The sequence below is a fragment of the Lissotriton helveticus genome (assembly GCF_964261635.1).
Source record: "Lissotriton helveticus chromosome 1_1 unlocalized genomic scaffold, aLisHel1.1 SUPER_1_unloc_52, whole genome shotgun sequence".
In the NCBI taxonomy this organism is placed as follows: Eukaryota; Metazoa; Chordata; class Amphibia; order Caudata; family Salamandridae; genus Lissotriton; species Lissotriton helveticus.
Window position 1 is genome coordinate 780,125 of NW_027611695.1, and position 25,895 is coordinate 806,019.

Sequence of the window (25,895 nt, forward strand, 5' to 3'; positions counted from 1 at the left end):
ATGAGATTTATCACTCTCAGCTCAAATTGAGCAATCTTTCACTACTTCTTCAACCATGCGGTCCATTCCAGGCCACCAATGTCTTTCTCTCACACGACTCTTAGTGAGACTCCTCCCAAGATGACCTTCATGGGCAGTATTAATAATTCTATTCCTGAATTTAACAGGAGGAATCACTCTGTCACCTCTCAATAGGTTCCCACAAGTAAATGACAACTCATCCCTTACAGTCCAATATGTTTTCAAGTTTTGATCAAGAGCCTTGTACTCAGGCCAACCTTGGCTAATCCACAATTTTATCATCACCAGAATATCATCTTCATTCACACCATCAAACCATTCGTCTTTCAACAAAGATGATTCAGTCACCCAATAGACACTAGACTCCCCAACACAGTATACACCTTCCTCTTCATTCGTAATCAGTCCCTCATCTACAGGCAGACGAGAGAGACAGTCCGCAGACTTATTGTTGGAACCAGACAAGTATTGCACTCTGAAATTATACTCCTGCAAGCCTTCACTCCACCGCTTAATCCTGAGGGTAATATGATCACTGTGTCTGCAAGAAAAAATCTGGACCAAAGGACGATGGTCTGACCTCACAAGTAAAGGAATCCCCCACAAATAGAATCTAAAATGCTGTATTGCCCAAAACACAGCTAAAGCTTCTCTTTCCACACAAGAATAATTCTTCTCTGCTTCTCTTAATGCTCGCGAAGCAAACACAACCGTTCTCTCTTTGCCATTTACAAACTGAGAAAGAACAGCCCCCAGTCCCTTAAGACTTGCATCAGTGGTCAACACTGTCTTCAGATTAAGCATCAAAATGTCCTAAAGTGGGCATATTACCAATTGCACCCTTGATAACATCAAAAACTTTCTGACAATCTTCCGACCAAGAAAAATGTGAACCCTTTTTAGGTTTCGCCTCGCCGAAATCTGCGCAGCAGACTTTCGCGCAGGCGAAATCTTATGAGTTACAGTATGGATGTTTGTGCCGCCTCTCTGTTCCATTGGCTAGCTCCATAAATGGAGGCTTGCCATTGGAACAGAGATCTGTCCGTCATGGCCGGACCAGATTCGTGGGCGTTCCCGACAGTTTTTCGCATTTTGCCCACGTCATGCGGCGGAGGGCGTGTTTTTTTTTTTTTTTTAAAGCTTTGTTTTCGCCATTTCGGAAGTGTCCTTTGCAGGGGTGGGTTGCGCGATGTCCCGCTGTCCGTTCCCGCCCCCCTCCCACTGTCCGTGAGCCCGTTCCCACCCCCCCTCCCGCTGTCCATGTGTGCCCGTTCCCAACGGTGGTCTCCCATTATCACTGGCTGAGGCCCCAGCTTTCACTACGCTCGGCCTGATGAGCTCTTACTTCTGACTGGTTGAAGCTGTTGTGGTGCCGATATCCATCCCTGCTCGAGGGGGCCCTCCAGGGCAGCCAGACCTCCGTTGCCCTGTGTGTGCCATTTACGCTTCTTCCTGCACCCTGCCAGCCCTGCCCCTGCTGGTGCGGATCGCCGTACGACGCTAACCCCACATCAAGATCGTTGATACTGAGGCCCTTGATCTGACGTGCCGCTTCCCGCCGCCCTGCCTGCACAATCGCCCCCTACTGGCAATGGGCTCACTGACACAGACAGTAAGTAGTAAGTCCTAGATGCCAGAACCGAGATCAGAGCGCCAGCCGCAATTTGGAAACGGCTGTCTCTTGACCCCCCCATAAGCCCCGGGGCGGTCTACGTTTCTCCTAATGGCACTGACCTCCGCCACAAGGCCCTGACTTCGAACCAGGCCACGGGTCCTGGTTCATGCTCTAACCACCCCCCATAAACACCTTTGTCTGCCTCTTTGAGCCATGTTTTAATGTCACCCCACTACCGGAATGAGCCCTCGACCGTGACAAGTCGGTTCTCCCCCACCCCCCACCTTCATTCTCATACTCTTGCAGACTGGACAAACAGAAGAAGACCCCCCCTCTCCTTTCCAATTTCATTCTCCTGCAGTTTCAGCAAATCGTAGGAGACAAATTACAATTGGTCTCAAAACCCCTAAAACCAGATGGCAACTTTCCCTAATTTCTTGCTCCCAAGATGGCCTACGTGTTGCCCCCCCTCATGAGAACACAGAGAATGATTACCTATCCTCGTGTCCGCCCAAGCCTCACTCGCAAAGAAACTCTCTACCTGGACTGTGACTTTCACACAGAGTTTTTGCTCTGCTGACATACACCCCTAATATTTATATAATTAGTATCTTTTACCTCTACAATTTTGTTATCTCTATAACTATTGCCCCCCTGTTTAACTGAGTGCTGATGTCTCGAATCATGTCTGTTATGTTGTTACTGTGACAAATCTGGCCTGCTACCACCCTAATTATGTTATCTTTATAAGTATTGCTCCCCAGTTTAATTTTACTTTCAATTTCACTAGAATTTGATGCTCCATTATCATTAGCATCGTTACACTATCCTAGCTTGACCCGGCTGTGTTCTAATCTGTCTAATTCTGGTGACACCCCAGTTGTGTAGCTAGTGTGTGGGGGGGCTCTGTGTGGGTGTGTGGGGGGGCCTCTGTGTGGGTGTGTGGGGGGGGCTCTGTGTGGTTGTGTGTGTGGGGGCTCTGTGTGGGTGTGTGTGTGTGGGGGGACTATGTGTGCGTGTGGGGGGGCTCTGTGTGGGGGGACTCTCTATGGGTGTGTGTGTGTGGCATTTGCAAGAGATTAAGCTATTGGCATTGTAAATGACAATTCCATTTATTTATCTGTTTTAAAAACCAACACATAAATAAAAATGTTGTCATTTACAATGCCAATAGCTCTAACTTTTGCAAAGGCGAAACCGTTGCATTTTAAATGCTTGTTTAATAAAGCTCTAATTGGCTCAGTCACACTTGCAAAACCACGCACATACTTTGAATAAAACTCAGCAAGGCCAAGGAATGACCTCACTTGGTCCTTGTCAATTGGTTAGGGAGCATTCAACACACTTTGAGCAAGTTCTAATTTCGGTTGTATCCCCTCTCCAGAGATCACATGACCTAGATATGACACATTTTCAACCCCAGTGTCTCTGTGTTTCTTATTGTCCTCACCATAAATCAAAATATCATCTTGAAAGAACATTATATTATTCACACCTTCTAAGACCTTCTTCATCACCCTCTGGAAACTTGCCGCTGCCGACGCCAATCCAAAGGCATTCTCAAATAACAGTATGCCCCCAGAGGTGTTACGAAAGAGGTAAGATGTCTCGACTCTTTGTGTAAAGGGACTTGGTGGTACGCAGACGACAAGTCCAGTACACTAAAGACACGGGCACCCTTGAGAGTCCTAAGTGACTCAGAAATATTAGGTAAAGGTTGTCGATCAACCTAAATCAATTCATTCAAACTTCTTAAATCCACACCCATCCTGACGTTGGCCCCACCATCCTTCGGAGCCAAAACAATCGGGGCCAGCCACTCAGACGCCTCTATTTCCCTAATGATTCCCAAACTCAGTAACCTTTCCAGCTCAGTCTTGAGTGGTCCCATCATCATGTTGGGTACCTTCCTCACCTTGTGTACTGATGGTACAGCATTTTTCTTTAAAATTATACGTTGTTCAAGTCCTCTTAGACAACCCAAGTTGTCAGTGAAAACTTCTGGGAATTTGTTGAAATACTTGTTACTTTGATCTCCCAACATACACTTATCTTTCTCACAGTTCACCAACATAACTTGATCTTTGGGGTCTTTGGCATTGGGATTCAACATGATTCCCAGATTTGGTGCCTCCATCCTAGCAAATTATCACCCTTCTGAGCCACGTATATCTTTCCAACTGTTTCCCTGTCTTTGAATTTAATACACCCTTCAATATACCCCAAAACATTAATTTTTGCACCACCATAGTTAACAGGGTTGATATCGGGTGGATTCAAGGCCATGCTATTAAGACCAACTACCTCATCCCATTGCTTATTACCGATCATGGTGAATGGGGACCCAGAGTTAGCTAGGACGACAAAATTAAAATTATTGACTGAAATGTCACACTCAGGCATGCATATTTTATCTGCGTCAACTTGACCATCATTTTCACATATACTGTTAATCACCGTACGCACAACTTCTGTGCTTTTACTAGCATTTTGAGTCGGCTTGCACACCCGAGCATAATGTCCTTTGAGTCCACACTTCATGCAAATGGACTCCCTGGCATAACACTGGGGATAATTTGAAAAATGAGAAAAACTTCCACACCTAAAACATTTAGGTTTAGAAGCATCTTTGACATTCTTCTCATTCCCATTTCTCCCACCAGGAGTTGTGTTGCTACGGGAATCACGATCAAATTTGACAGGTGGAAACTTAGAGTTACGCACACGTGGATCTTTATCTACTGTCTTATGTTTCTCAACAGGAGAAACTTTAGATATTACCTCTTCACAATTTTCATCCTCAGTGAGAGCATGTATGCTACTTAAGGCTTCTTTCTTGTCTTTGTCTTCATGGTTTATTTTCATTTCTTTCACCCATGAAGATGTGTTCTCCATTCCCTCAACAATCGCAACAGCTTCACCTAACGTAGGAACGTAGGGTTCTTAGACAACAATTTTTCCTGTACACGAGTGCTATTAGTGTACCACACTAACTGATCCCTGACTAATGAATCGGACAGGTCTCCAAACTCACATGTCCTAGCTAAAGTTTTAAGAGAACCCACATAACTCTTTACCGGTTCACTTGCACCCTGACTTCTAGTGAAAAATGTGTGCCTCTCCAAAACTACATTGATCCGAGGCCCAAAATACTTTTCCAACATCAACATAGACATTTCATATACATCATTCAGTTCACCTTCACCATTACCCACAGGAATAACATCCATGCTGTCATACACACTTCTCTCATTCCGACACCAAGATTGTGTAAGAGAATAGCTTGTTTTCTAAAATTAGAGAATTTCTCCCCACAAATAGCCACTATATACGAGTCGAACAAATTCCTCCATCGTTTCCATGGAAGAATTGGTTCTCCCTTTTCGGAAAGGAAGGCAGGGGGTTGTGACATGCTGGTTGAAGCAGACATTTTAAAAATAGATAATTTCACAATGGCAGTCCATAATGATGACAAGAAAATAACTAGCTAAAATAAGGAATGTAGTCACCGTCATCAGGAAAAAAAAAGTTAAAATAAAGAATGTCGTCACCGTGGTCCAAAAGGAAAAAATTAAATTCCAGTGTCTTGTAAAGTAATACCACTAGGGTTCAATTGCAGAATAAGGTCACAAAAACCAGAATAGTACAGTCATTGTCATATCTCTTCCTCCTTTTTTTTTTTAAATAAAAGACTTCCTGTCCTTCTGTCCGATAATGTGTCCAAGGAGTAAAGCGCAGTATCCAATTAGTAAGGGCTTAAAATTATCTAAAACTCACCATGAGCGCGATTGGATAATTTCTCAGAAACAACTTTAAACAATGAAGAGCTTATCTTCCAGTCCAATATTCTTTAGCATCACCAGCAATGTTTTATTCAGAGACACTCCACCCAAAATCCTTTGAGAAAGATAGTTGCTAAGTAACCCAGTAAAATCCGAAATGGCCGCCACGTCAATGTAAGAAGCACGATGACGTCACACGCTTCCCAGAATGCATTGAGCAGTGACAACACAAGCTTCCCAAAATGCATTGAGGAGTGACGATCGGAGAAAGAAGATCAAGCTGACGCTTTAGTGCCGTGGAACGAAGACAGGCACGCTCCGGTGAGTTTGAATAATGCTAGATGCAGAAGATGCCGCTAACGGTAACGATGCCAAGACGCATAAGACCATGGGCCACTGTTATATTCAACAACTAAAAAAATATAGCAGTTCCAAATACATCGGAAGTATCCCAATGACGAAAGTCCTCACAAAATGTATACCGATACCATGAATTAGTTCAATGTTGATCACAATCCACTGACCGCCAGTAATCAAGTCCAAGTCAATTACATAGTTAATTACTCACAGTTAGTCGGTAATCAGTTAGTAGATGAGTCGATATTACAACATGTAATTCAGGTATGATGATCTGCAAATCCAAGGTTGAAGTAGAAACGTTTTCCAAAGTTTTCATAAAAATGGTATGGGAGTTGATGCTGAGGTCACCTGTCCCCTTATCAGGCAAGGTCCTCGTCGCCAGTGTAATAAGGAAGAATACTCCAATTTATGTAGAAACTCAAGAGAGTTTATTCAAGATCAATAACACAGCATCAACGGTTGAAACATCCATCTGGACCAGCAATCTCCCTCTGAATCCCAGTTACATTCATGTACAAACATTCCATGATGTCATAACCTCAACTGTAGTATTCTTAAACAAGCATAAGTAAATTACAACACTGATCATGTTACTGTGTCCCGATCTGCCGTGACCAGATAGCTTCAGTAAGTACTTTACTCTTTTGGCGCCATTTACTCTAAACACTTTAACGTTCAATATCTCCAGTTCTACTAATTCGATTTTTGTCATGCTTTATTACATTTAGCTTTATTTGTATAAGCTGGTGTAGGATCTTTTTGTGTGGTGTTTTTACTGTTTTTCTAACAACTCCCCACTGTCTGATTATGGCATGAAGCTGTTGTTTTCCTTTGCATCCCAGCAGTTATTTTCCAATTACCTGGCCGCGTCCTGAGTCCCTGGTCTGTTCTGTATGTGACCTTTGTATCCGCACAGTAGGCCATCAAAGAGGTATCTAAGTATATCTCTGTTCCAACTTTTAACTGAGGCTTTGCTGGATCTGTGGCCCACCATGATCCTTTCCCCACTATGCTGCCTCTACAGAAATGGACACTGCCAATTCACATTTAAGCAAATTATGCTTTTGAGTCAGTAGATGGCTACTAATGTTTAGACGGCCCTGGCAGTTGTACTCCAGTTCTGTGAAAGACATTAAATGGGGCTGGCTCAGTCAGGAGTACTCTCTTAAACCCACCATCTTAGTTACCGTCCATGCATAACCTCATAATTGCATTATCAATACCTCCTGTGGAATTAAGCCCCTTCTTATGGAGAACATGGGCCTTTCTTATCAAAATCAATCAACTATTTCTGACTCAGACAGATAGAGAACTGGAAGGGATTATTGGAGTTTAGAGTATAAAGATCAGTAAATTTAAAGAAAACAATAAGTCTGACCTTTCATCAGGCTGGTGTTGCTCTTGGAGTTCAGTGTCTGAGAGCTGCTGCCTTTGACCACACATCATGTAGCTTATCATCTGCTGTATCTCTTGTAGTTTGATCAGTTTTCACAGGCAACAGCCACAATTTAACTTACCCAGAAACATTGTAAGAATGCCATAAAGTTAGATGCAAATCTAAAGTGCAAACATCTTTGGCCCTGTATGCTGCTTGGTGAAATTCATGCGCCGTCAGTGCACCATGTACCTCATGTAACAAATCCATCAACTTCACCCTCCACTGTGGCACCATCAGTTTATCTGCTCTTCTGACAACACCATTTACCTTGGACAACTCTGGCCATGCCAGCTTCTATTTTTTAATGCTGCTTAACGTATCTGCCTTTCTTGGTTAAGCAAAAAGGATACTTTTGTTTTATTTTTGTCAACTAATCAGCACATTGGACTTCCACAACCATTGGGCCTCAGCAATTGCTCAACTTCAAATAGATTATCCGCTCGCCAAAATCATTTAATCAATACCATTTTCACCTTCAGTGCTCCGCATTATAAGTTTCCAGACCAGGTACGTTACACCATAAAATAAAAAGTATCAACAAACCAATGCCCAACAGCATATAGTAGGGGCAGGCAAAGAAGCCAGGCAACTCCATGTACAAAAATATTGGATGAATGCCACAACACTGTGAGGTTCTCCCTGCTGCCTTGGATCTTCCTGTGCATCTCTTACTCCAATTGCTGTTTTTGTTTTAACAAAATCTTGACTATATGCAGCTACAAAGAGCTGTAATTATTATGCAAGTGCTATGCAAGTGTTCTTTCTTTACTAATTTACTCTATGAACACTGGTAAATCAACACATTTTCTGAAATAAATAAGTTGTGGCATGTTCAACTGAACTTTTATTGAAATATCTGTATATAGTTTATAGTGTTTATAGTGAAATAACCTTGATAAGTTTAAAAGATGGTATAGCAGAGATGTTTTTATGGCCAGTTAAATATTGTGCACGCAAATTCCATTATCTTTCCATGTTGTAATTTTAATTTGTTTTACATTCAACAGCAAAAAAGCCTTGAATGCACAAAATGTTTATGAATAAAGAAGAGAATGCTGTAAATCTGCAAAAACAGTCAGAGTAAATAAGCTCCAATATTAAAGAAAGCCTTCACGTCCGAGACAGAGGACCACTAGCATAAACTGACAGATCCTGGAAGAAGCAGTCAGAGGCATTTCAGTGTAAGATGTAAGAGTCTGAGCTGTGCATCTCCACGCAACAAGACGAAGAAAAGAACTTTAGAGAATTAAGGTAAACTACCTCCTGTATAAAGAAGTCCAATAACAGCATTTTATCATGGGATCTGTAGGATGTGGTTACAGCTATGCTTTGCTGTCCACAATTATAACAACCCACTATTCAGTGCTGTAGGTGTACTGCAAACACTTTCTAGCTAAACGACATCAACCAGAGAAAAGCAGAATGAAGTGGAGCCGGACAACTGAAAGGTGAAGGAAAGACATGTTCTGCTATCTACAATACAAACGTTTTCCTAATTTGCTGTGACCAGTAGGAGGATTCATCTGTAACCATAAGCATGCAGCACCATTATTGAATCTGAAGACACAATCGCCCACTAAGAAGGGTACTTAGTGATAATTGTACTTTATTGTTAAATCAGAAAGAAAATGTCTGAAATATCACACACTTGCAGGGAATGTGAAACTAACGCAAGTGCTTTATCAACCATGTTGTCCCATCCAGAAACGCAGTCAAGGGATGAAGAAAAATATATACCTGAACCAAAGAAAGAAAAATCATACACATGCAGCGAAAGCTTTAGTTTGTCATCACTACTAAAGTGCTGTCAGCAAACGCACACAGATAAAAAATCATTCAACTGTACTGAATGTGTGAAGAGCTTCATTCAATTATCAGGCCTACATAGACATTTACAAAAACACGCAAGGGAAAAATCTTACCATTGTAATGAATGTGGAAGTAGTTTTAGTGACTCCTCACACCTAAGGACTCATCAGAGAATGCACACGGGGGAAAAACCATTCAAGTGCAATGAATGTGAGAAGAGTTTTAGTACGTTATCAACCCTAAAACAGCATCAGAGAACACACACCGGGGAAAAGCCATATCATTGCAATGAATGTGGAAGTAGTTTTAGTCAATCGTCAACATTAAGGAAACATCAGCGAACACACACAGGAGAAAAACCTTTCATATGCATTGAATGTTTGAAGAGCTTTAGTCAGTTATCACACCTGCAAAGCCATCAACGAATACACACGGGGGAAAAACCATATAATTGCAATGAATGTGGTAGTAGTTTTACTGAATCGTCAAAACTCAGGATTCATCAGCGAACACACACAGACGAAAAACCATTTAAATGCACTGATTGTGGTTGTAGTTTTAGAGAATCCACCACATTAATAAATCATATGCGAACACACACAGAGGAAAAACCATACCATTGCAGTGAATGTGGAAGTCGGTTTAGGGACTCGTCAAAGCTAAAGATTCATCAGAGAACGCACACAGGGGAGAAGCCATTCAAGTGCAGTGAATGTGCGAAGTGCTTTAGTCAGTTATCACACCTACAAAGCCATCAACGAATACATACAGGGGAAAAACCATACCATTGCAATGAATGTGGAAGTAGTTTTAGGGACTCCTCAAATCTCAGGATTCATCAGAGAATGCACAAAGGGGAAAAGCCATACAAGTGCAATGAATGTGAGAAAAGTTTTAGTCAATCGGCACACCTAAAACAGCATCAGAGAACTCACACTGGGAAAAAACCATATCAGTGCAGTGAATGTGGAAGTAGTTTCAGTGACTTATCAACATTAAGATATCATCAGCGAACGCACACCGGGGAAAAGCCATTCAAATGCAGTGAATGTGAGAAGAGCTTTAGTCAATCATCACACCTAAAACAGCATGAGAGAACTCACACTGGGGAAAGACCATATCAGCGCAGTGAATGTGAAAGTAGTTTTAGTAAATCTTCTACATTAATGAATAATCAGCAAACACATACAGAGGAAAAGCCAAGTGCAGTCAATGTGAGAGGACCTTTTGTTGATTATCAAACCAACAAAGACATCAGTGAATACACACAGAGGAAAACCCACTCAAGTGCAGCCAATGCTTGAAGAGCTTTTGATGATTTTCACACCTACAAAGCACCAGTGTTTGCCCACAGGAAAAACTATTCAAGTGCAGTGAATGTGTGAAGAGCTTTAGTTAGTCATCACTACTACATAAGCCTTCAGCAAACACACCCAAGGGAAAAACATTCAAGTACATTGAACAAGTGAAGACCTTTTTCTGATTATCACCCCTTTGATCCTTTGAATACCATAAGCAAAAACTCACGTAAATGAAACGTGCATAGAAATAATCCTAGAGGTGCAGCAAATCCGCAAACATTTAAGTACATGGACATTTAAGTCAGTGGACATACTCAGGAATAAAAAAGTGCAGTTCTTTTGAGATGAAGGAATTACTCAAAATAATAAAATTACAATTAAATGGAATCTTCGAATACCAGATTATAAAAAGTAGGTGATAAAATACTGGATTAGTAGGAAAGAAGGAAAAAACAGATATTTGTAACATTATCAAAGTGTCTGTTCTCAGTGATTGTACATTTCTTTAAACCCAGGAAAAAAATTCAAAATACCAGCAAAACATACCTGGAGACGAGCCCAATGTGAACTAAAAGAAAATAACCATTGTTTGTTTTTATTTATTTGGGTATAGTTAGAAAGAAAAACACCCAAGTACACCTGATCATGTTGCCTGTAAAAGCAACAATGTGAACAATGCTTGGACTAAAACGGGTAATTTAAAAGCTAGTTTAAGGGATTAGTTAATAAACCCATGAGCCCAAACCACTAAAACTAATTTAACAACCACATACTGGTGGAAATTCATGGCTGGTTCGGGTGTTAGGTCATTTTGCAGAACATTTGTGGTTCTGTGGCAGGATCTAGAGAACAGTGTCCAAAATCAGGAGAAGTGAAAGTGTGGAAATATGAGCTGCAACTCGCAGGCTGGATGCGTTCAGTTATGGTTGTTATGCCAACTGGATTTGCAAGACGCGCTGATCACCCAGGAGGGCATCCTGGTCCCCAATTGAACAAAAACAGGCTCTGATGGGAAGGGGGAGTTCCTTCTGGTCTTGGGGACGATGTGGGAGAAGACATCTGTGAGTGAGGTGATGCGGGATTTGGTTGCGGAGTCGTCCAGTCCATCTGAGTTGCCTATTATGGGTATGGACGTGAAGGTGGTCGTTGAGCTACGCAAGGACTAAGATGTGGAGTGCCTTTGTAAGTGAATGTGAGGAGATTGAAGGTGGTGCGCTTCTAGATAGGGAGTCAGTGAAGGTTATCTGTTTCTGTGGATGAGATTGAGTATGAGTCTGCCGCTGTGCTTTGACCTGCTTGACATTTGTTGGTGAGCTTGGTGGTTGTGCCTGCATTGGGGGTGGTTCCGTAGTCTAGTCTACTGGTGAAGAATGCTTGTCTGACACTCCTGCTGCTGTCTAGTGAGATCCATTGGAATATTCTTCCGAGCATCTTGACAGTGTGGAAGCATGTAGCTGCTACTATGTTGTCATGGCTGGCCGTGGAGATTTGGCTATCAATTACAATACTGATTACCTGGCATCGTGGTTGGGATAGATGTGGGTCCTCTGGTGCTGGTTTACCTGGCCAGAGTCCAGGGAGAGGTGTACTTGCCAGACAGAACCACTTCATATTTGTCAGCATTTAGCTTGAGGTAGCTTCTTTTCATCCTTTATGCTATGTTGGAAACACACATGAGGAAGGGCAATTGTGTGATTGATGTTTCTTCTGAGAGGGAGAATATGAGTTGCATGTCATCTGCAAATAAGACGATGATGAGGCTGTAGAGCCGTATGATGGAGGGCAGTGGAGCAGTGTAGACATTGAAGAGCATGGGATGCAATGAAGAACCCTGTGGCAGTGCCACATGTGTCTTCCCACCCATAATGCGGAAGAAGTGATGCTAATTTCCATCATCACATGCATCTTTTAATGCAAAAGCCATAGGTGTGCAACATCGAGCTGGATCCTTGGGAGATTTCCAGGCTTACCACTATGTAAATGATTCACAATTAGTATTTTTAAAGTTTTTTTTTTACAGAGAATCATTCATCCAAATCCGAACTGGTGAACAAACAGAACTGGTGCATGATAGCAAAATTATTGATAGGAGAAAGGGCTGTTGAAAAGTTTAGTTCTCATTAGGTTTCTGAAAGCTTGACAGCTAGTGAGAGATTGAATCTTGAGCAGTAAAGTGTTCCAGCTCTAAAGAGCTAGAATCCTGAACTGTCAGGTCCCTCCTATACATTTCTGGATCCTTGGCACTGGAAAAGAAATCTGGATTCAGAAGAGACGGAACACAAACGATACTGAGTCTTGACACAGATTATATTCAGGTTTGTGTATACATGCAAAAAGGAACCCTCATTGTATAATCTCTACAAGTGTTGGAATGGAGTTACAAAGTATGTGCTGCCTTGTGTGCAAACAATAAACTTTGTTATGCATTTGGGGCTGCCTCAGACCACAAATAAGATAAACCACAGCAGCCTGAAAAATCTGAAATGCGCTTTTGTGTGGCTGGAGCCATCAAATACGCAGTGTTCTCGTAGCCTAGACTTGCGTAGAGGAATGAGTTCCCCAATATAATATTCAAATCAGAAGAAAGGAAAGGGCACATCTTCAGTAGCCGAAGATGCTAGAAACGAATGCCTTCCACTAGTTCATTTTAACGAAGTGCTGAGTTGGGGAAGTTCTTCCTGCCATCGACACCATCATCAACACCACCAAGCAAGTGAGGAATAAGACACATGACTGGTCAAAAATAACACACTATGGGAGTCTGTACCAGGATTAAACTCACTTTACTTTACTTTAACAGGAACCATTTTTAAACTCAAATCTATATATTTAGGAATAAGTGACTTGTACAGCCATTAGTGGCATAAAGAATTTGAACACTGACACTTTTAAATTTCTACTAATGAAGCACAAACAAACATACGACCACAGCCTATGTATGGACATCCAAGAGCCTTTAAAAAACACAGAACATAGGCGTGTACCAGGATCAAACCCAACTTATATGAACTAAAATATGATCCAGTAAAAAGCAATCATGATGCTTCTAATGCACACAATGATAACTAGATTGTACATATTTATAAGAAATCTATGTTTTTTAAAAAAATGAAATAAAACAAAATAATGTATTTTAATCCATGGTATTTCACTGCTTATTGTGTAGAAAGAGATGTCAAATGAGATTTGTTCCCTAAACTGTAAAGATAATGTGTGCTGTCAGCTAGGAGGCTGGTTGATTTGGCAATAGAGGGGTCAAATCTCGACAGCATGACAACTTTCAGCAGGAGTCTGACACAAGTGATATTAGAGGGGACCTTTCTCGCCCGTGTGCCTGCTTTCTGAGTGAGAATAGGTTCTTTGCTTGAGATGATACTACCATCTCTCCTTCTGTGTTACTGAAGTGAGACGTGCTTCTAGTAATGCTGTCCGCATAATACCTGGGATCCTGTTTGCTGCCGACTGCAGTGTTATACTGTCCGCCATTTACCTAGGATACTGTTAGAATTGGGGGTCTCTGGTTGGCACAGGTGAGTACTTGTGACAAGCAGGGACCCTCTCCTCTAGTCAGAGCAAGGGACTTACTCCTAAAAATAACCCCTGCTCACCCTCTAGATAGTGTGGCGCGAGCAGGCAAGGCTAAACTTCAGAGCTTTATGGGTTAAGTATTTGTGACAACATACAGTAATTAAATGACACACTACAAATGGACACCATTCTAGTTGTATATCAAAAAATAGTATCTTTTATATAAGGTTTAGCACAAGTCCCAATAACATCCAAAAATGTCCACCATACTTTTAGCAATAAGCAGTTCTTTAAAATGCGTGATTTAAACAGGCTGTGCGAGTCGTATTCCTTCAGTGCGACTCGTACGGTGATAAAATGCCCAATAGAGTGTCACGAGCCCAGCGGACACTCCAGTCCGAGGCGCTGCACACACGGTGCGAAGCGTACACAGTACCTTGCTTGGGGGAAGTTCGTTGCGGACGGTGCGGTGAAGAGCCAGATGTCCCACGCGGCGGTGTCCTCCTCTTGTGTTGCGAGCTACGGCTCGTAGGGGCTCAAAATCCCTTTACTTCAAGGGGACGATAGGGGGCAAAAGTCGCGTTGCTCGGGCCAGACAGGTCCGTTTCTTACGTTGCGAGCTACGGCTCGAAGAGGCAGAAGTCGCGGTGCTCGGGCCAGGCGGGGCCGGTCCTTACGTTGCGAGCTATGGCTCAAAGAGGCAGAAGTTGCGTTGCTTGGCCCGGACAGTGGGCTCAGGCCTCTCAGAGTGCGCGGTGAGCTTTCACGAGGCGCACTCAGCTTTCTCCTTAGCGCTGCAGGGTAGGCGGCGCTCTCAGTAGCTTTTCTCCAGGTGGTGGGAGTCCAATGTTCCTGGGACTCCGTTCAGGGGGCAAGCTCACACACAAGCCCTTGGAGATCCTTCAAAAAGGCACAAGTAGATAAAAGTTCCTTCAATCTTTTCCTCTCCTCTCGCAGAAAGGCACACACCACAGGCCAGTCTCCCAGGACAGAGACAGTACTCCTCCTTGTAGCTTTTCCAGGTCCTTCTCGCCAGGCAGAGGTTCTTCTTGGTTCAAACAGGATCTGATTTCTTAGGAGCAGGGCTCCTACATTTATACTGCATTTATTTTGTTCTTTGAGGCCAGGGGGCCTTTGCCTTGTTCAGTCCAGTTCTTGAGCACTTTGTTGTGGTGACTCTGGCTTGTCTTTCAGTGTGCAGGGCAGAGATATCAGACGCTCCACAGGAGGTGGAGCCAGCATTGTAGTGGCAGAGCACAGCCCTATTCAGAGTCAAGGGGCACTCCTCCCACCCATCCTGGTGTAATCTTTCTATTCACCACCTGGCTGTCCAGACTGTCTCCTGGAATTCCCCAGCCCTGTCACTCACACAACCCAGACAGCAGATACACATCAGAGCAGAGGCGGGCTGAAATGGTTAGGCAAGCAAATACCAACTTTCTAAAAGTGGTATTTGCAAACACAGAACATTAAAATCAACTTTGCTAAAATATGTATTTTATTATTCTGAGTTCAGGCACACCAAACTCGAATTTCTACCATGTTCCCTGAGCCCGCTAGGATTATAGAGTGTAATAATTCCAGCAGCCCATTCTGGTCTATGAGAACAGGTAGCGTTACAAAAGTGAAAAACGAAAATGGCTGCAATTCACTATTAGTACATGCCACACACATCAGGGCTTGTCCTACCTTATGCTTACAATGCACCCTGCCATTGGGCCTACAATAGGGGTGACTCACATGAAGTAAAGGGAAGGTTTAGGGGCGGGCAAGTGTGTGCACTTGCCCAGCCAGCATGACAGTACCAGACTGCTCGCAGGTTCTGCAATGGCAGACCTTAGACACATTTTACAAGGCTGTTTCTGTGGGTGGCACAACCAGTGCAGCAGGCCCACTAGCAGCATTTGGACTTACAAGCCCTGGCACTCCTGGTGCACTTTACTGGGGTCTAACAGTAAACCAAAAAAGCCAATTATGGAAACCAATCACATATACACTTTATACAGGGAGCACTTGCACTGTGGCACTGATTGGCAGTGGCACGGTGCTCTGAGCAGCTAACACCAGCAAAACACATGTGGCACAGCAGCAATAAAGTGGAAGGGAGACTCACGCCAAGGTGCCAGGTTCCCTGCAGCTGAAATGTGGGGAGAACTACCCTACCCCAGGGAGTTTTCATCACTAAAGCAGAAAAATCTGGACAGACCATCAGCATTGGCGTGATCTGTGCCAGGGCGATGTTCCACCGTGAAGTCCATACCCTGTAGGGAGATGGACCACTTCAACAGCTTTGGGTTCTCACCCCTCATTTACATCAACCATCTAAGGGGCCTGTGGTCTGTCTGAACCCGGAAGTGAGTCCCAAACAGGTACGGTCTTAGCTTCGTCAGTGCCCAGACAATAGCAAATGCTTCTTGCTCAATTGCACTCCACCTTTGTTCCCGGGGAAGTAACCTCCTACTGATGAAGGCTACAGGTTGGTCAAAGCCCTCCTCAGTCATCTGTGAAAGAACTGCCCTACACCATGCTCTGAAGCGTCTGTTTGTACAACGAACTCTTTGGAGAAGTTCGGTGCCAGGAGCACGGGCGCCGTGCACATGGCAGTCTTCAGGGTGTCAAATGCTTTCTGACAAGTGTCAGTCCAGATCACTTTCTTTGGCTGCTTCTTGGAAGTCAGCTCTGTCAAGGGCACAACAATGTTGCCATATCCCTTGACAAACCTCCAGTAGTACCCTGTGAGTCCTATTAAGGCTCTCACTTCTGTCTGGGTTTTGGGGGGTCCCCAAGCCAGGATGGTCTCAATCTTGGGCTGCAGGGGCGCCACCTGGCTGCTCCCAACTTGGTGTCCCAAGTACACCATGGAACCCTTCCCAATCTGGCACTTGCTGGCCTTGATCGTGAGGCCTGCCTTGCGCAGTGCCAACAACACTTCCCAGAGGTGGCGCAGATGTTCTTCCCATGTGACACTGAACACTGCGATGTCATCCAGGTAGGCGGCACTGAACTCATCCAGCCCAACCAACACCTGGTTGTCCAACCTCTGAAAGGTGGCAGGGGTATTCTTCATCCCAAATGGCATAACCCGGAACTGGAAAGGCCCTACTGGTGTGGAGAATGCGGACCTCTCTTTGGCCCCATCAGTCATCTGCCAGTACCCAGACGTCAAGTCAAATGTGCTGAGGTACCGGGCAGCCCCTGACCGATCAACGAGTCCTCATCAGCTCTGGGGATGGGGTGCATGTCAGTCTTGGAGTCCTCTGTAGTCCACACAGAACTGGAGTTCGGGTGTGGCTCCTGGCGCTACAGCCTTCGGGACCAAGACCACTGGGCTGGCCCAAGGACTGCTGGAGGACTCAACCACCCCAAGAGCAAGCATCTTTGAGACCCAACTCCATCCACTGACCCATCTCGCTCTGTGGCTACCAGGAGGTCAGGAAGAGGCTCAGTCTCCTCCTCCATTCCATCATCTGTTGCCAAGAGCATGCCCACTTCAGACCTCGTTAAGTGGGGCTTCAGGCGGTTGACATGCAGGACCCTCAAGGGGTTCCTGGGAGACTGCAAGTCCACCAAGTAGGTGACAGGACTCTTGCGCTCCACAACCTCAAAGGACCTGGTCCACTTGTCCTGGAGCGCACAAGGCTCCACGGGGGCTAGGACCCACATCTTTTGACCAGGTTGAAGCTCGACTAGAGTGGCATTCTGGTCATACCACCGCTTAATTTCTTCCTGGCTGGCTTCCAGATTTGCCTCAGCAAGTTGCCTGAAACACCTAGTCTGATTCCTGAAGGCCAGCATGTAGCTATATACATTCTGGGGAGGTTTCCTGGGAGATTGCTCCCAGCCTTCCTTGACCATACTTAGAGGTCCTCTCATGGGGTGGCCATACAGGAGTTCAAAGGGGCTGAACCCTAGGGACTTCTATGGTACCTCGCGGTAAGCAAAGAGAAGGCATGGCAAGAGGACGTCCCACTTACGCCTCATGGGTTCTTCCAGATCCATAATCATGCCCTTGAGGGTTCGGTTGAATCTCTCAACCAACCCATTTCTCGGGGGGTGGTAAGGGGTAGTAAACTTGTAGGTTACACCACACTCTTGCCAAAGGGATTTCATATACTTGAATATGAAATTGGCACCCCGGTCAGACACCACCTCCAAAGGGAATCCCACTCTGGAGAAAATTCCCATCAGTGCGCGTCCCACCACGGGGGCCGTCACTGTCCTCAGAGGGATGGCTTCCGGGTACCGGGTGGCATGATCCACCAGGACCAGGATGAACCTGTTGCCCATGGCTGTCCTGGGGTCCAGAGGCCCTACAATGTCAATTCCCACTCGCTGGAATGGGGTACTGACCACAGGGAATGGCTGGAGAGCAGCCTTTTGCTTCCTCCCACTCTTTCCACTTGCCTGGCAAGTCTGGGAGGTCCTACAATGAGCATCTGAGCACCTACGCATTTGGGGCCAATGAAAGTGGGCGACAAGCCTTTCAAAGGTCTTGTCTTGCCCCAAATGTCCTGCCAATGGCACATCGTGAGCCAGCCCCAGTAGGAAGGCTCTGAAACTCTGGGGTACCACCAGCACACGGGCTGACCCAGGCTCAGCAACCTTAGGCTCTGAATATAGGAGGTAATTCTCCCAATAAATGAAATGTGACCCAGACTGATCACCGTTGGCCTGGTCTGCAGCCTGCTGCCGCAGACCGATAGGAGAAGGACATTCTTTCTGCGCTCTGCAGAATTCCTCCCCGGTGGGCCCTCCTTCCTGCTGCCAATGGGTCAGCTCAGGTAGGTCCCCCAGTTCAGCTATCTGTTCCCCTGTAGGTTCCAGGGCATCCCCCTAAAGGTCTGCTTCCTCCTGGACTGTGGGAACTACAGGGGCCGGCTTCCCACGCCTCCAGCTCCTTCTCTTCTAGGCCGGTTCCTGGGCCTCTCCCTCAGGCTCCAGGACTTCTTGAGCACCCCTACTGACTGTCATTGACCGGGTGGTCACGCACGCCCAGTCAGGCAGACCCACCATCCTCAGGTGAGAACTTTTCTCCACCTTCTCCCAAGGTGAGCTCTCCAAATCATTCCCTAACAAACAGTCTACAGGCATGGCAGTTCTTACAGCTACCTGAAAAGTACCAGAGACCCCCTCCCACTCAAAGGGAACTTGAGCCATGGGACACTGAGTCTCAGTGTTGTCGGAGTTCACGACTTGGCAGAATGCATGTGGGACAACCTGCTCTTGAGACACCAGGTGATGCTTGACGCTGGTCACACTGGCTCCTGTATCTCTAAGATCCCCCACCTTTTTGCCATTGATGGTCGCCCACTGCTCATACTTTTTATTGTTCTTAGGCAGGTGGCTTCCTGGGACCACCTTACAGTCTCCTAATGAGACAAGGGACATCTCTGCGGGACCTCCCCCTCCTTGGACAACCCACTCCTCACCCAGGGCTACACTAGCCATCTGCTGGGGGGCTGCACCAGGGCATGCAGATTTCACAAACTGGCGACACTTGGGATCATTGGCAAAATGACCCAGCTCACCACACTTGTAACATTTTAGGGGCCCTATTTGGACATCGGGCACCACTCGGTCTTGGGGGTGGGGGAGGCTGACAACCTTTCGCTTGATTCCCTTGGGGATTACTTTGGGGCCTCTTTTGGAACTCCCTCTCTTTGCCCTAGTCCCCCCCACTCTTCTGCTGGGGACCCTGCCCACCCTTGGCTGAGTCTTACACTTGACCCTTGTGGACCCTGGTGCTGGCCCAGCGGTTAGCCTCCTCAGCAAGCTTCCTAGGGTTAGTCAGCTTGCTATCAATCAGGTGCTGGCATAGCTCAGGAAAACAATTACTAGACAAGTGCTCCCATGCAATTAACTCAAAGAGACCTTAAAAATCATTCACTTTGCTACCCTTCACCCAACCATCCAGTGCTCTGCAAAAAAAAGTCACATATTCAACATAGGTGCTCCCAGGAATCTTAGTACAACCCCTGAACCTCTGTCTGTACAATTCAGGATTTAGCCCATACCTAGGCTTTCCTGTTTTCAGTTTCTATTTTTTGTAAATTATGGTGGGGTTTTTTCAGTGTTTTCCAGTGATTTCAATACCTTAAAAAAACGGTAGTTATCAGTGGGTACACCTTTTGCCACCATTAAAAACAACAGAAACAGTGTTTTTCCGGTGTTTATAGATTGTTTGCTTTTATTATTGCTTGCTTTCTGCACTAATAGATCATGGTATAATGACAGTATACATACTGTGTATATGTGGTCCACTGGTGTGAGACCAAGTTTCTGAACTTTCCTAAAGGACAAAAGACCTTGGTTTATCTTGTTAAGAGTAGCACCTTTTTGAACCTTCTAGGACCATGGTGCCTTCTGGTAATACAGTGCTTGACAAATACGTGAACACAAATACATTTTCAAGACTCTTATAGGATTCTCAGAAAGAAGTAAATTGAATTACTACAAAGCTAATTTGCATTAATACATTTGACGGCAATAGTATTACGAAAGCAAATTTAAATCTCAGAACCTCTGTGAAGTAGAGGCTGAAAATTAGCTGCCAAAGTGGGACTAGGTGCCTTTTATCTACTGCCACATTTCATGTTTCTAGAAGCAATACATCCACATAGAGGGCTAGGCTGACAGGGATTCATGCATAACTTATTCTAGAAAGATTTAGGCTTCGCGTTCTATTATCATTTAATGGCTGATGGAGAAAAACATTTGAAGTGAAAAGAATAGTGTGGCGTCAAGGCTGATGCATTTGTTGGTCTCTCCACAGAAAAATCACTTCCACTGCATGATATAATAATTAATTTTTCTTGCTCTTGCTTTCTTTTGATTGATCACCCCCAGGTAACAATGAAAAGCACCCTGCATGCCCATCCCATTAATGGCCTCTTTCAGTAGCATGCATTCTGAATGCCCATGCCATCTTTTTCGCATTTGCTATAATAATAGGCATGTAGCACTACCATTCAGAACCTGCATCACTCTGGCACGAACATATTTTACATTGAAGGCATTCAATAGTTACTTTTTCACTAAACATGTATCCATTCCTGGGATTTCCTTGTTTCTAAACCACGTTTATCAAGTGTACCATTCTGGTGCAGTAACATAAAGCGGATCAAGTCTGCAGCTTTGATCCCAGTTTGAAGGTACTAATGGTAGTAATACTGTTTGCACACCATAGCAGGCCAGTTTTGGCACCCCAGTAATCCTTAAATGAGAAAGGTGAATAATGTATGAGAACAGTCTTTTTGCCTCTCCCAGAGCATTCTTCTGTTGGCACAATTTCCTAGCGGTAACACCTAGGGTGACAAGTGTGTGCAAAAGGCATCAATCAGTGAAAACTATTCCCATTCCTCATGAAACACGCACAAAGTGAAAAGATAGACGTAGAAATCATCTCTGAATAATTTTGCACATTTGGACCCAGGGCTAGCTTTTGGCATGGCATGCGCGAGCTGGACCAAGGTGCCAATCTTCAGAAGAGTGAAAAGAACTATGTGCATAAAAGTGCTACAACCAGCAAACCCCCCTACCTTGTTTCGAGTGATTCAGTTTAAAGTACTTTCAACTATTCTTAACGTGCTCCAAACAATGTATTTTAGCACCTATTCGCCCAATACCTTGCCCTCCCATCTACCCCTCAACCTATGCTGGTGCTGACCTGTGAAAAGGGCCTGCTGTCGCATTTTTTCACCAGCAAGGGCGGCATATTTCCTTCTCGCCAAAGGAGCAATTGGAGCAATGACCGCCTCTGTGTGCACCTATCAAATGAGCCCTGTGTGTTTTTGATGTTTAAAATAAAAGCCCCACATGTGAAACATAATGACATAATTTAGCATCTGCTGCATTAATAATTTGCAGTTTTTAATACATTTTCATTCTTTCTAGTTTCATAGATCAAAAAGTGTTCTGTAGGGAAAGGTGTGGGTGCGTCTGCTCACAGGGCATGAGAGATCTTTGGCAAATACAATGTATAGGTGACCGGTATGATAAAGGTATGTTGGTCCCGGTATGTCATCTGCCTAACTTGGATTAAGTCGTCTCAAAACCCAGCAACGTAGCTAGCCACAGAGGAATTCTTCAGGGGGCAATATTCACACAAAAACAAGAGTTTAACACTTCTGACAACAACATGGAGTCGACAGAGCAGCCAGCCTTTCCCTGATAATGAAATGCAAAACTCTTGGCTGCATGCAGATAGATATATCCCCACTCACGCGCGCAACACCCATTGGACTTCAAGGTCTTCTGCCCCCCACCCCCTCGTGTGTGTGAGCCCGGGATGAGACAGCATCCCGGGCTCACACACAGCTGCACCCGAGTACTTAACAGGTCTTTAAAAGACCATTTGCATGTTAATGAGGCTTTGTTGTTGTTTCACCGCTTCTAAGAGCCCCTGCAGCTCCACGCTGACAATTGCTTAAAGATTCAGCCTCCACCCCCCCGAAATTTTTTCATAGCCACCCCCCTCCCCCGAAATTTGGCTCTAGTTGCGCCTCTGTCCCCACTCAAACTGAAAACTCACCAGACAGCCTGCAATGGATTCAAAAAGATTGGTTGAGAGCGTACACCCCAATAAAAATCATTACCCCGAGCTATACCGCTACCTGCCTGTGTCACAGAGCAAGACTCTGACTTCGTAACGCTCTGGCTTGGTGGCGCACTGCAAGTAAAGTTGATGTTGGACCCGGGCCTTAAAACAAGATTATTGTGACTGAGAAACACTGAAAAGTAGTACAGTGAGCAGACACAGTGAAGCGTTTCAGCTCAGAATGACATTTTTTTTTTAGAGCTTTATATATCGCATACTAGACCCGAGACATCGGGTATCAGAGCGCTTTACATGAGCACCAGTTTCATTACGCAAGGACAAATTTATTTTTGTTAGGCACAGGGAGATTAAGTGATTTGGCCAGAATCACAGAATGCTCAGTGTCCTTGCCGAGACTCGAACCCGGTTCCCCAGATTCCAGGTCAACGGCTCTAGTCATAAATCTTCATCCTCTCCCCACGTTACTTTACATTCCATTCGGTTACGTTCTGTTGTTATGTTATGGTATGGCGCTATACACCCGTGAGCGTATCCAGGTGCTGTGCGGGCGGGTAGGTGGCTGTCTCCCTGGTGCGTTTACTCGAAGAGTCAGGTCCTCCGCTTTTTGAGGAGCACAAGGTGTGACACCTCTGATGTGATGCGGGAAGTCCTTCCATGATTTGGGGGGTATTGAGATGGTCCTTATCGGGCTCTTAATTTTTGCCCCTCAGAATGAAAAAAAAGTGTGAACTCTACAGCAGTTTAAGGCTTTTGTTGTAAAAAAAAATGTGCAACTTTATTTATAAAGCGCGAATTCGACCTGAAGGTATTGGAACGCTTTTCATGAGCCCAGTTACATCACACTAGGACATTTTCATTTTATTTTTTAGTAGGCACAGGGATTTTCCCAGACTGAAAGGATATTGAGCTGACACACAGACTCAAACCTGCTTCCACCGGGATCCAAAGGCAGCAACTCTAGCCATTAAGCCACAACGTCTGTCATAAGAAATAAACGTTATCAATATTCTTACAACAAATCCATAGTTGTTGCTTATTTATAGTATGCGACTAACAACCATTGACAAAGCCTATAGTCCTGGCTTGCAGTAGTTGTATAGTTACTTCTTTCATTATGTACCTGGATGTAATAACAGAAACAGCAAAATACAAGTTGGGCGGCACACTATGCTAAGCACTGATTTTTAGCTTGGGTGTTTTTAAGCCACACCCATAATTACGTCAGCCACGCCCAATGAGAGATCCCCTCAGTTTCTTCATCCCACTTAAAGTCCTGGTCTCATTGTGCTTTGAAAGTATTCTTGTAGTTTTCAAGGTTCTCTGTTCTCCATCTTCTTTCCAGTTGTTGGCAGTGTGGTTTGGTCACGCTCTGTGCTCCATGGGGCGGGCCTTGCTCTCTCCCCATCAGCCTGCCCCTCTGGCCCACAGCACCCAGCTCCCCCTGGTACCCTCGGCCTGGCCCCTCTGGCCCACAGCACCCAGCTCCCCCTGGTACCCTCGGCCTGGCCCCTCTGGCCCATAGCACCCAGCTCCCCCTGGTACCCTCGGCCTGGCCCCTCTGGCCCAGAGCACCCAGCTCCCCCTTGTACCCTCGGCCTGGCCCCTCTGGCCCACAGCACCCAGCTCCCCCTGGTGCCCTCGGCCTGGCCCCTCTGGCACACAGCACCCAGCTCCCCCTGGTACCCTCGGCCTGGCCCCTCTGGCCCACAGCACTGAGCTCCCCCTGGTACCCTCGGCCTGACCTCTGTGGCCCACAGCACCCAGCTCCCCCTGGTACCCTCGGCCTGGCCCCTCTGGCCCACAGCACCCAGCTCCCCCTGGTACCCTCGGCCTGGCCCCTCTGGCCCACAGCACCCAGCTCCCCCTGGTGCCCTCGGCCTGGCCCCTCTGGCACACAGCACCCAGCTCCCCCTGGTACCCTCGGCCTGGCCCCTCTGGCCCATAGCACCCAGCTCCCCCTGGTACCCTCGGTCTGGCCCCTCTGGCCCACAGCACCCAGCTCCCCCTGGTGTCCTCGGCCTGGCCCCTCGGGCACACAGCTCCCAGCTTCCCCTGGTGCCCTCGGCCTGGCCCCTCTGGCACACAGCACCCAGCTCCCCCTGGTACCCTCGGCCTGGCCCCTCTGGCACACAGCACTGAGCTCCCCCTGGTACCCTCGGCCTGACCTCTGTGGCCCACAGCACCCAGCTCCCCCTGGTACCCTCGGCCTGGCCCCTCTGGCCCACAGCACCCAGCTCCCCCTGGTGCCCTCGGCTTGGCCCCTCTGGCCCACAGCACCCAGCTCCCCCTGGTGCCCTCGGCCTGGCCCGTCTGGCCCACAGCACCCAGCTCCCCTGGTGCCCTCAGCCTGGCCCCTCTGGCTCATAGCACCCAGCTCCCCCTGGTACCCTCGGCCTGGCCCCTCTGGCCCACAGCACCCAGCTCCCCCTGGTGCCCTCGGCCTGGCCCCTCTGGCCCACAGCACCCAGCTCCCCCTGGTGCCCTCGGCCTCGCCCTTCTGGCCCATAGCACCCAGCTCCCCTGGTACCCTCGGCCTGGCCCCTCTGGCCCACAGCACCCAGCTCCCCCTGGTGCCCTCGGCCTGGCCCCTCTGGCCCACAGCACCCAGCTCCCCCTGGTACCCTCGGCCTGCCCCTCTGGCCCACAGCACCCAGCTCTCCCTGGTGCCCTCGGCCTGGCCCCTCTGGCCCACAGCACCCAGCTCCCCCTGGTGCCCTCGGCCTCGCCCCTCTGGCCCATAGCACCCAGCTCCCCCTGGTACTCTCGGCCTGGCCCCTCTGGCCCACAGCAACCAGCTCCCCCTGGTGCCCTCGGCCTGGCCCCTCTGGCCCACAGCACCCAGCTCCCCCTGGTACTCTCGGCCTGGCCCCTCTGGCCCACAGCAACCAGCTCCCCCTGGTGCCCTCGGCCTGGCCCCTCTGGCCCACAGCACCCAGCTCCCCCTGGTACCCTCGGCCTGGCCCCTCTGGCCCACAGCACCCAGCTCCCCCTGGTGCCCTCGGCCTGGCCCCTCTGGCCCACAGCACCCAGCTCCCCCTGGTACCCTCGGCCTGGCCCCTCTGGCCCACAGCACCCAGCTCACCCTGGTACCCTCGGCCTGGCCTCTGTGGCCCACAGCACCCCCTGGTACCCAAGGCCTGGCCCCTCTGGCCCACAGCACCCAGCTCCCCCTGGTACCCTGGGCCTGGCCACTCTGGCCCACAGCACCCAGCTACCCCTGGTACCCTCGGCCTGGCCCCTCTGGCCCACAGCACCCAGCTCCCCCTGGTACCCTCGGCCTGGCCTCTGTGGCCCACAGCACCCAGCTCCCCCTGGTACCCTCGGCCTGGCCCCTCTGGCCCACAGCACCCAGCTCCCCCTGGTGCCCTCGGCCTGGCCCCTCTGGCCCACAGCACCCAGCTCCCCCTGGTGCCCTCGGCCTGGCCCCTCTGGCCCAGAGCACCCAGCTCCCCCTGGTACCCTCCCTGGAATCCAGCCGGTACCA

General features: G+C 47.0%; 1 protein-coding gene across 1 annotated transcript in view; it reads left to right on the plus strand.

The window, feature by feature from the left end:
* Positions 1-5,752: 5,752 nt before the first annotated feature.
* The window catches only part of LOC144806189 (uncharacterized), a 412,937-nt gene continuing 392,794 nt past the window's right edge, over positions 5,753-25,895 (plus strand). The window contains exons 1-2 of the mRNA XM_078672605.1: positions 5,753-5,780; positions 9,095-10,312. Of these exons, the coding sequence (XP_078528731.1) occupies positions 5,753-5,780; positions 9,095-10,312 (1,246 nt within the window). The remainder of the gene's footprint in view (positions 5,781-9,094; positions 10,313-25,895) is intronic.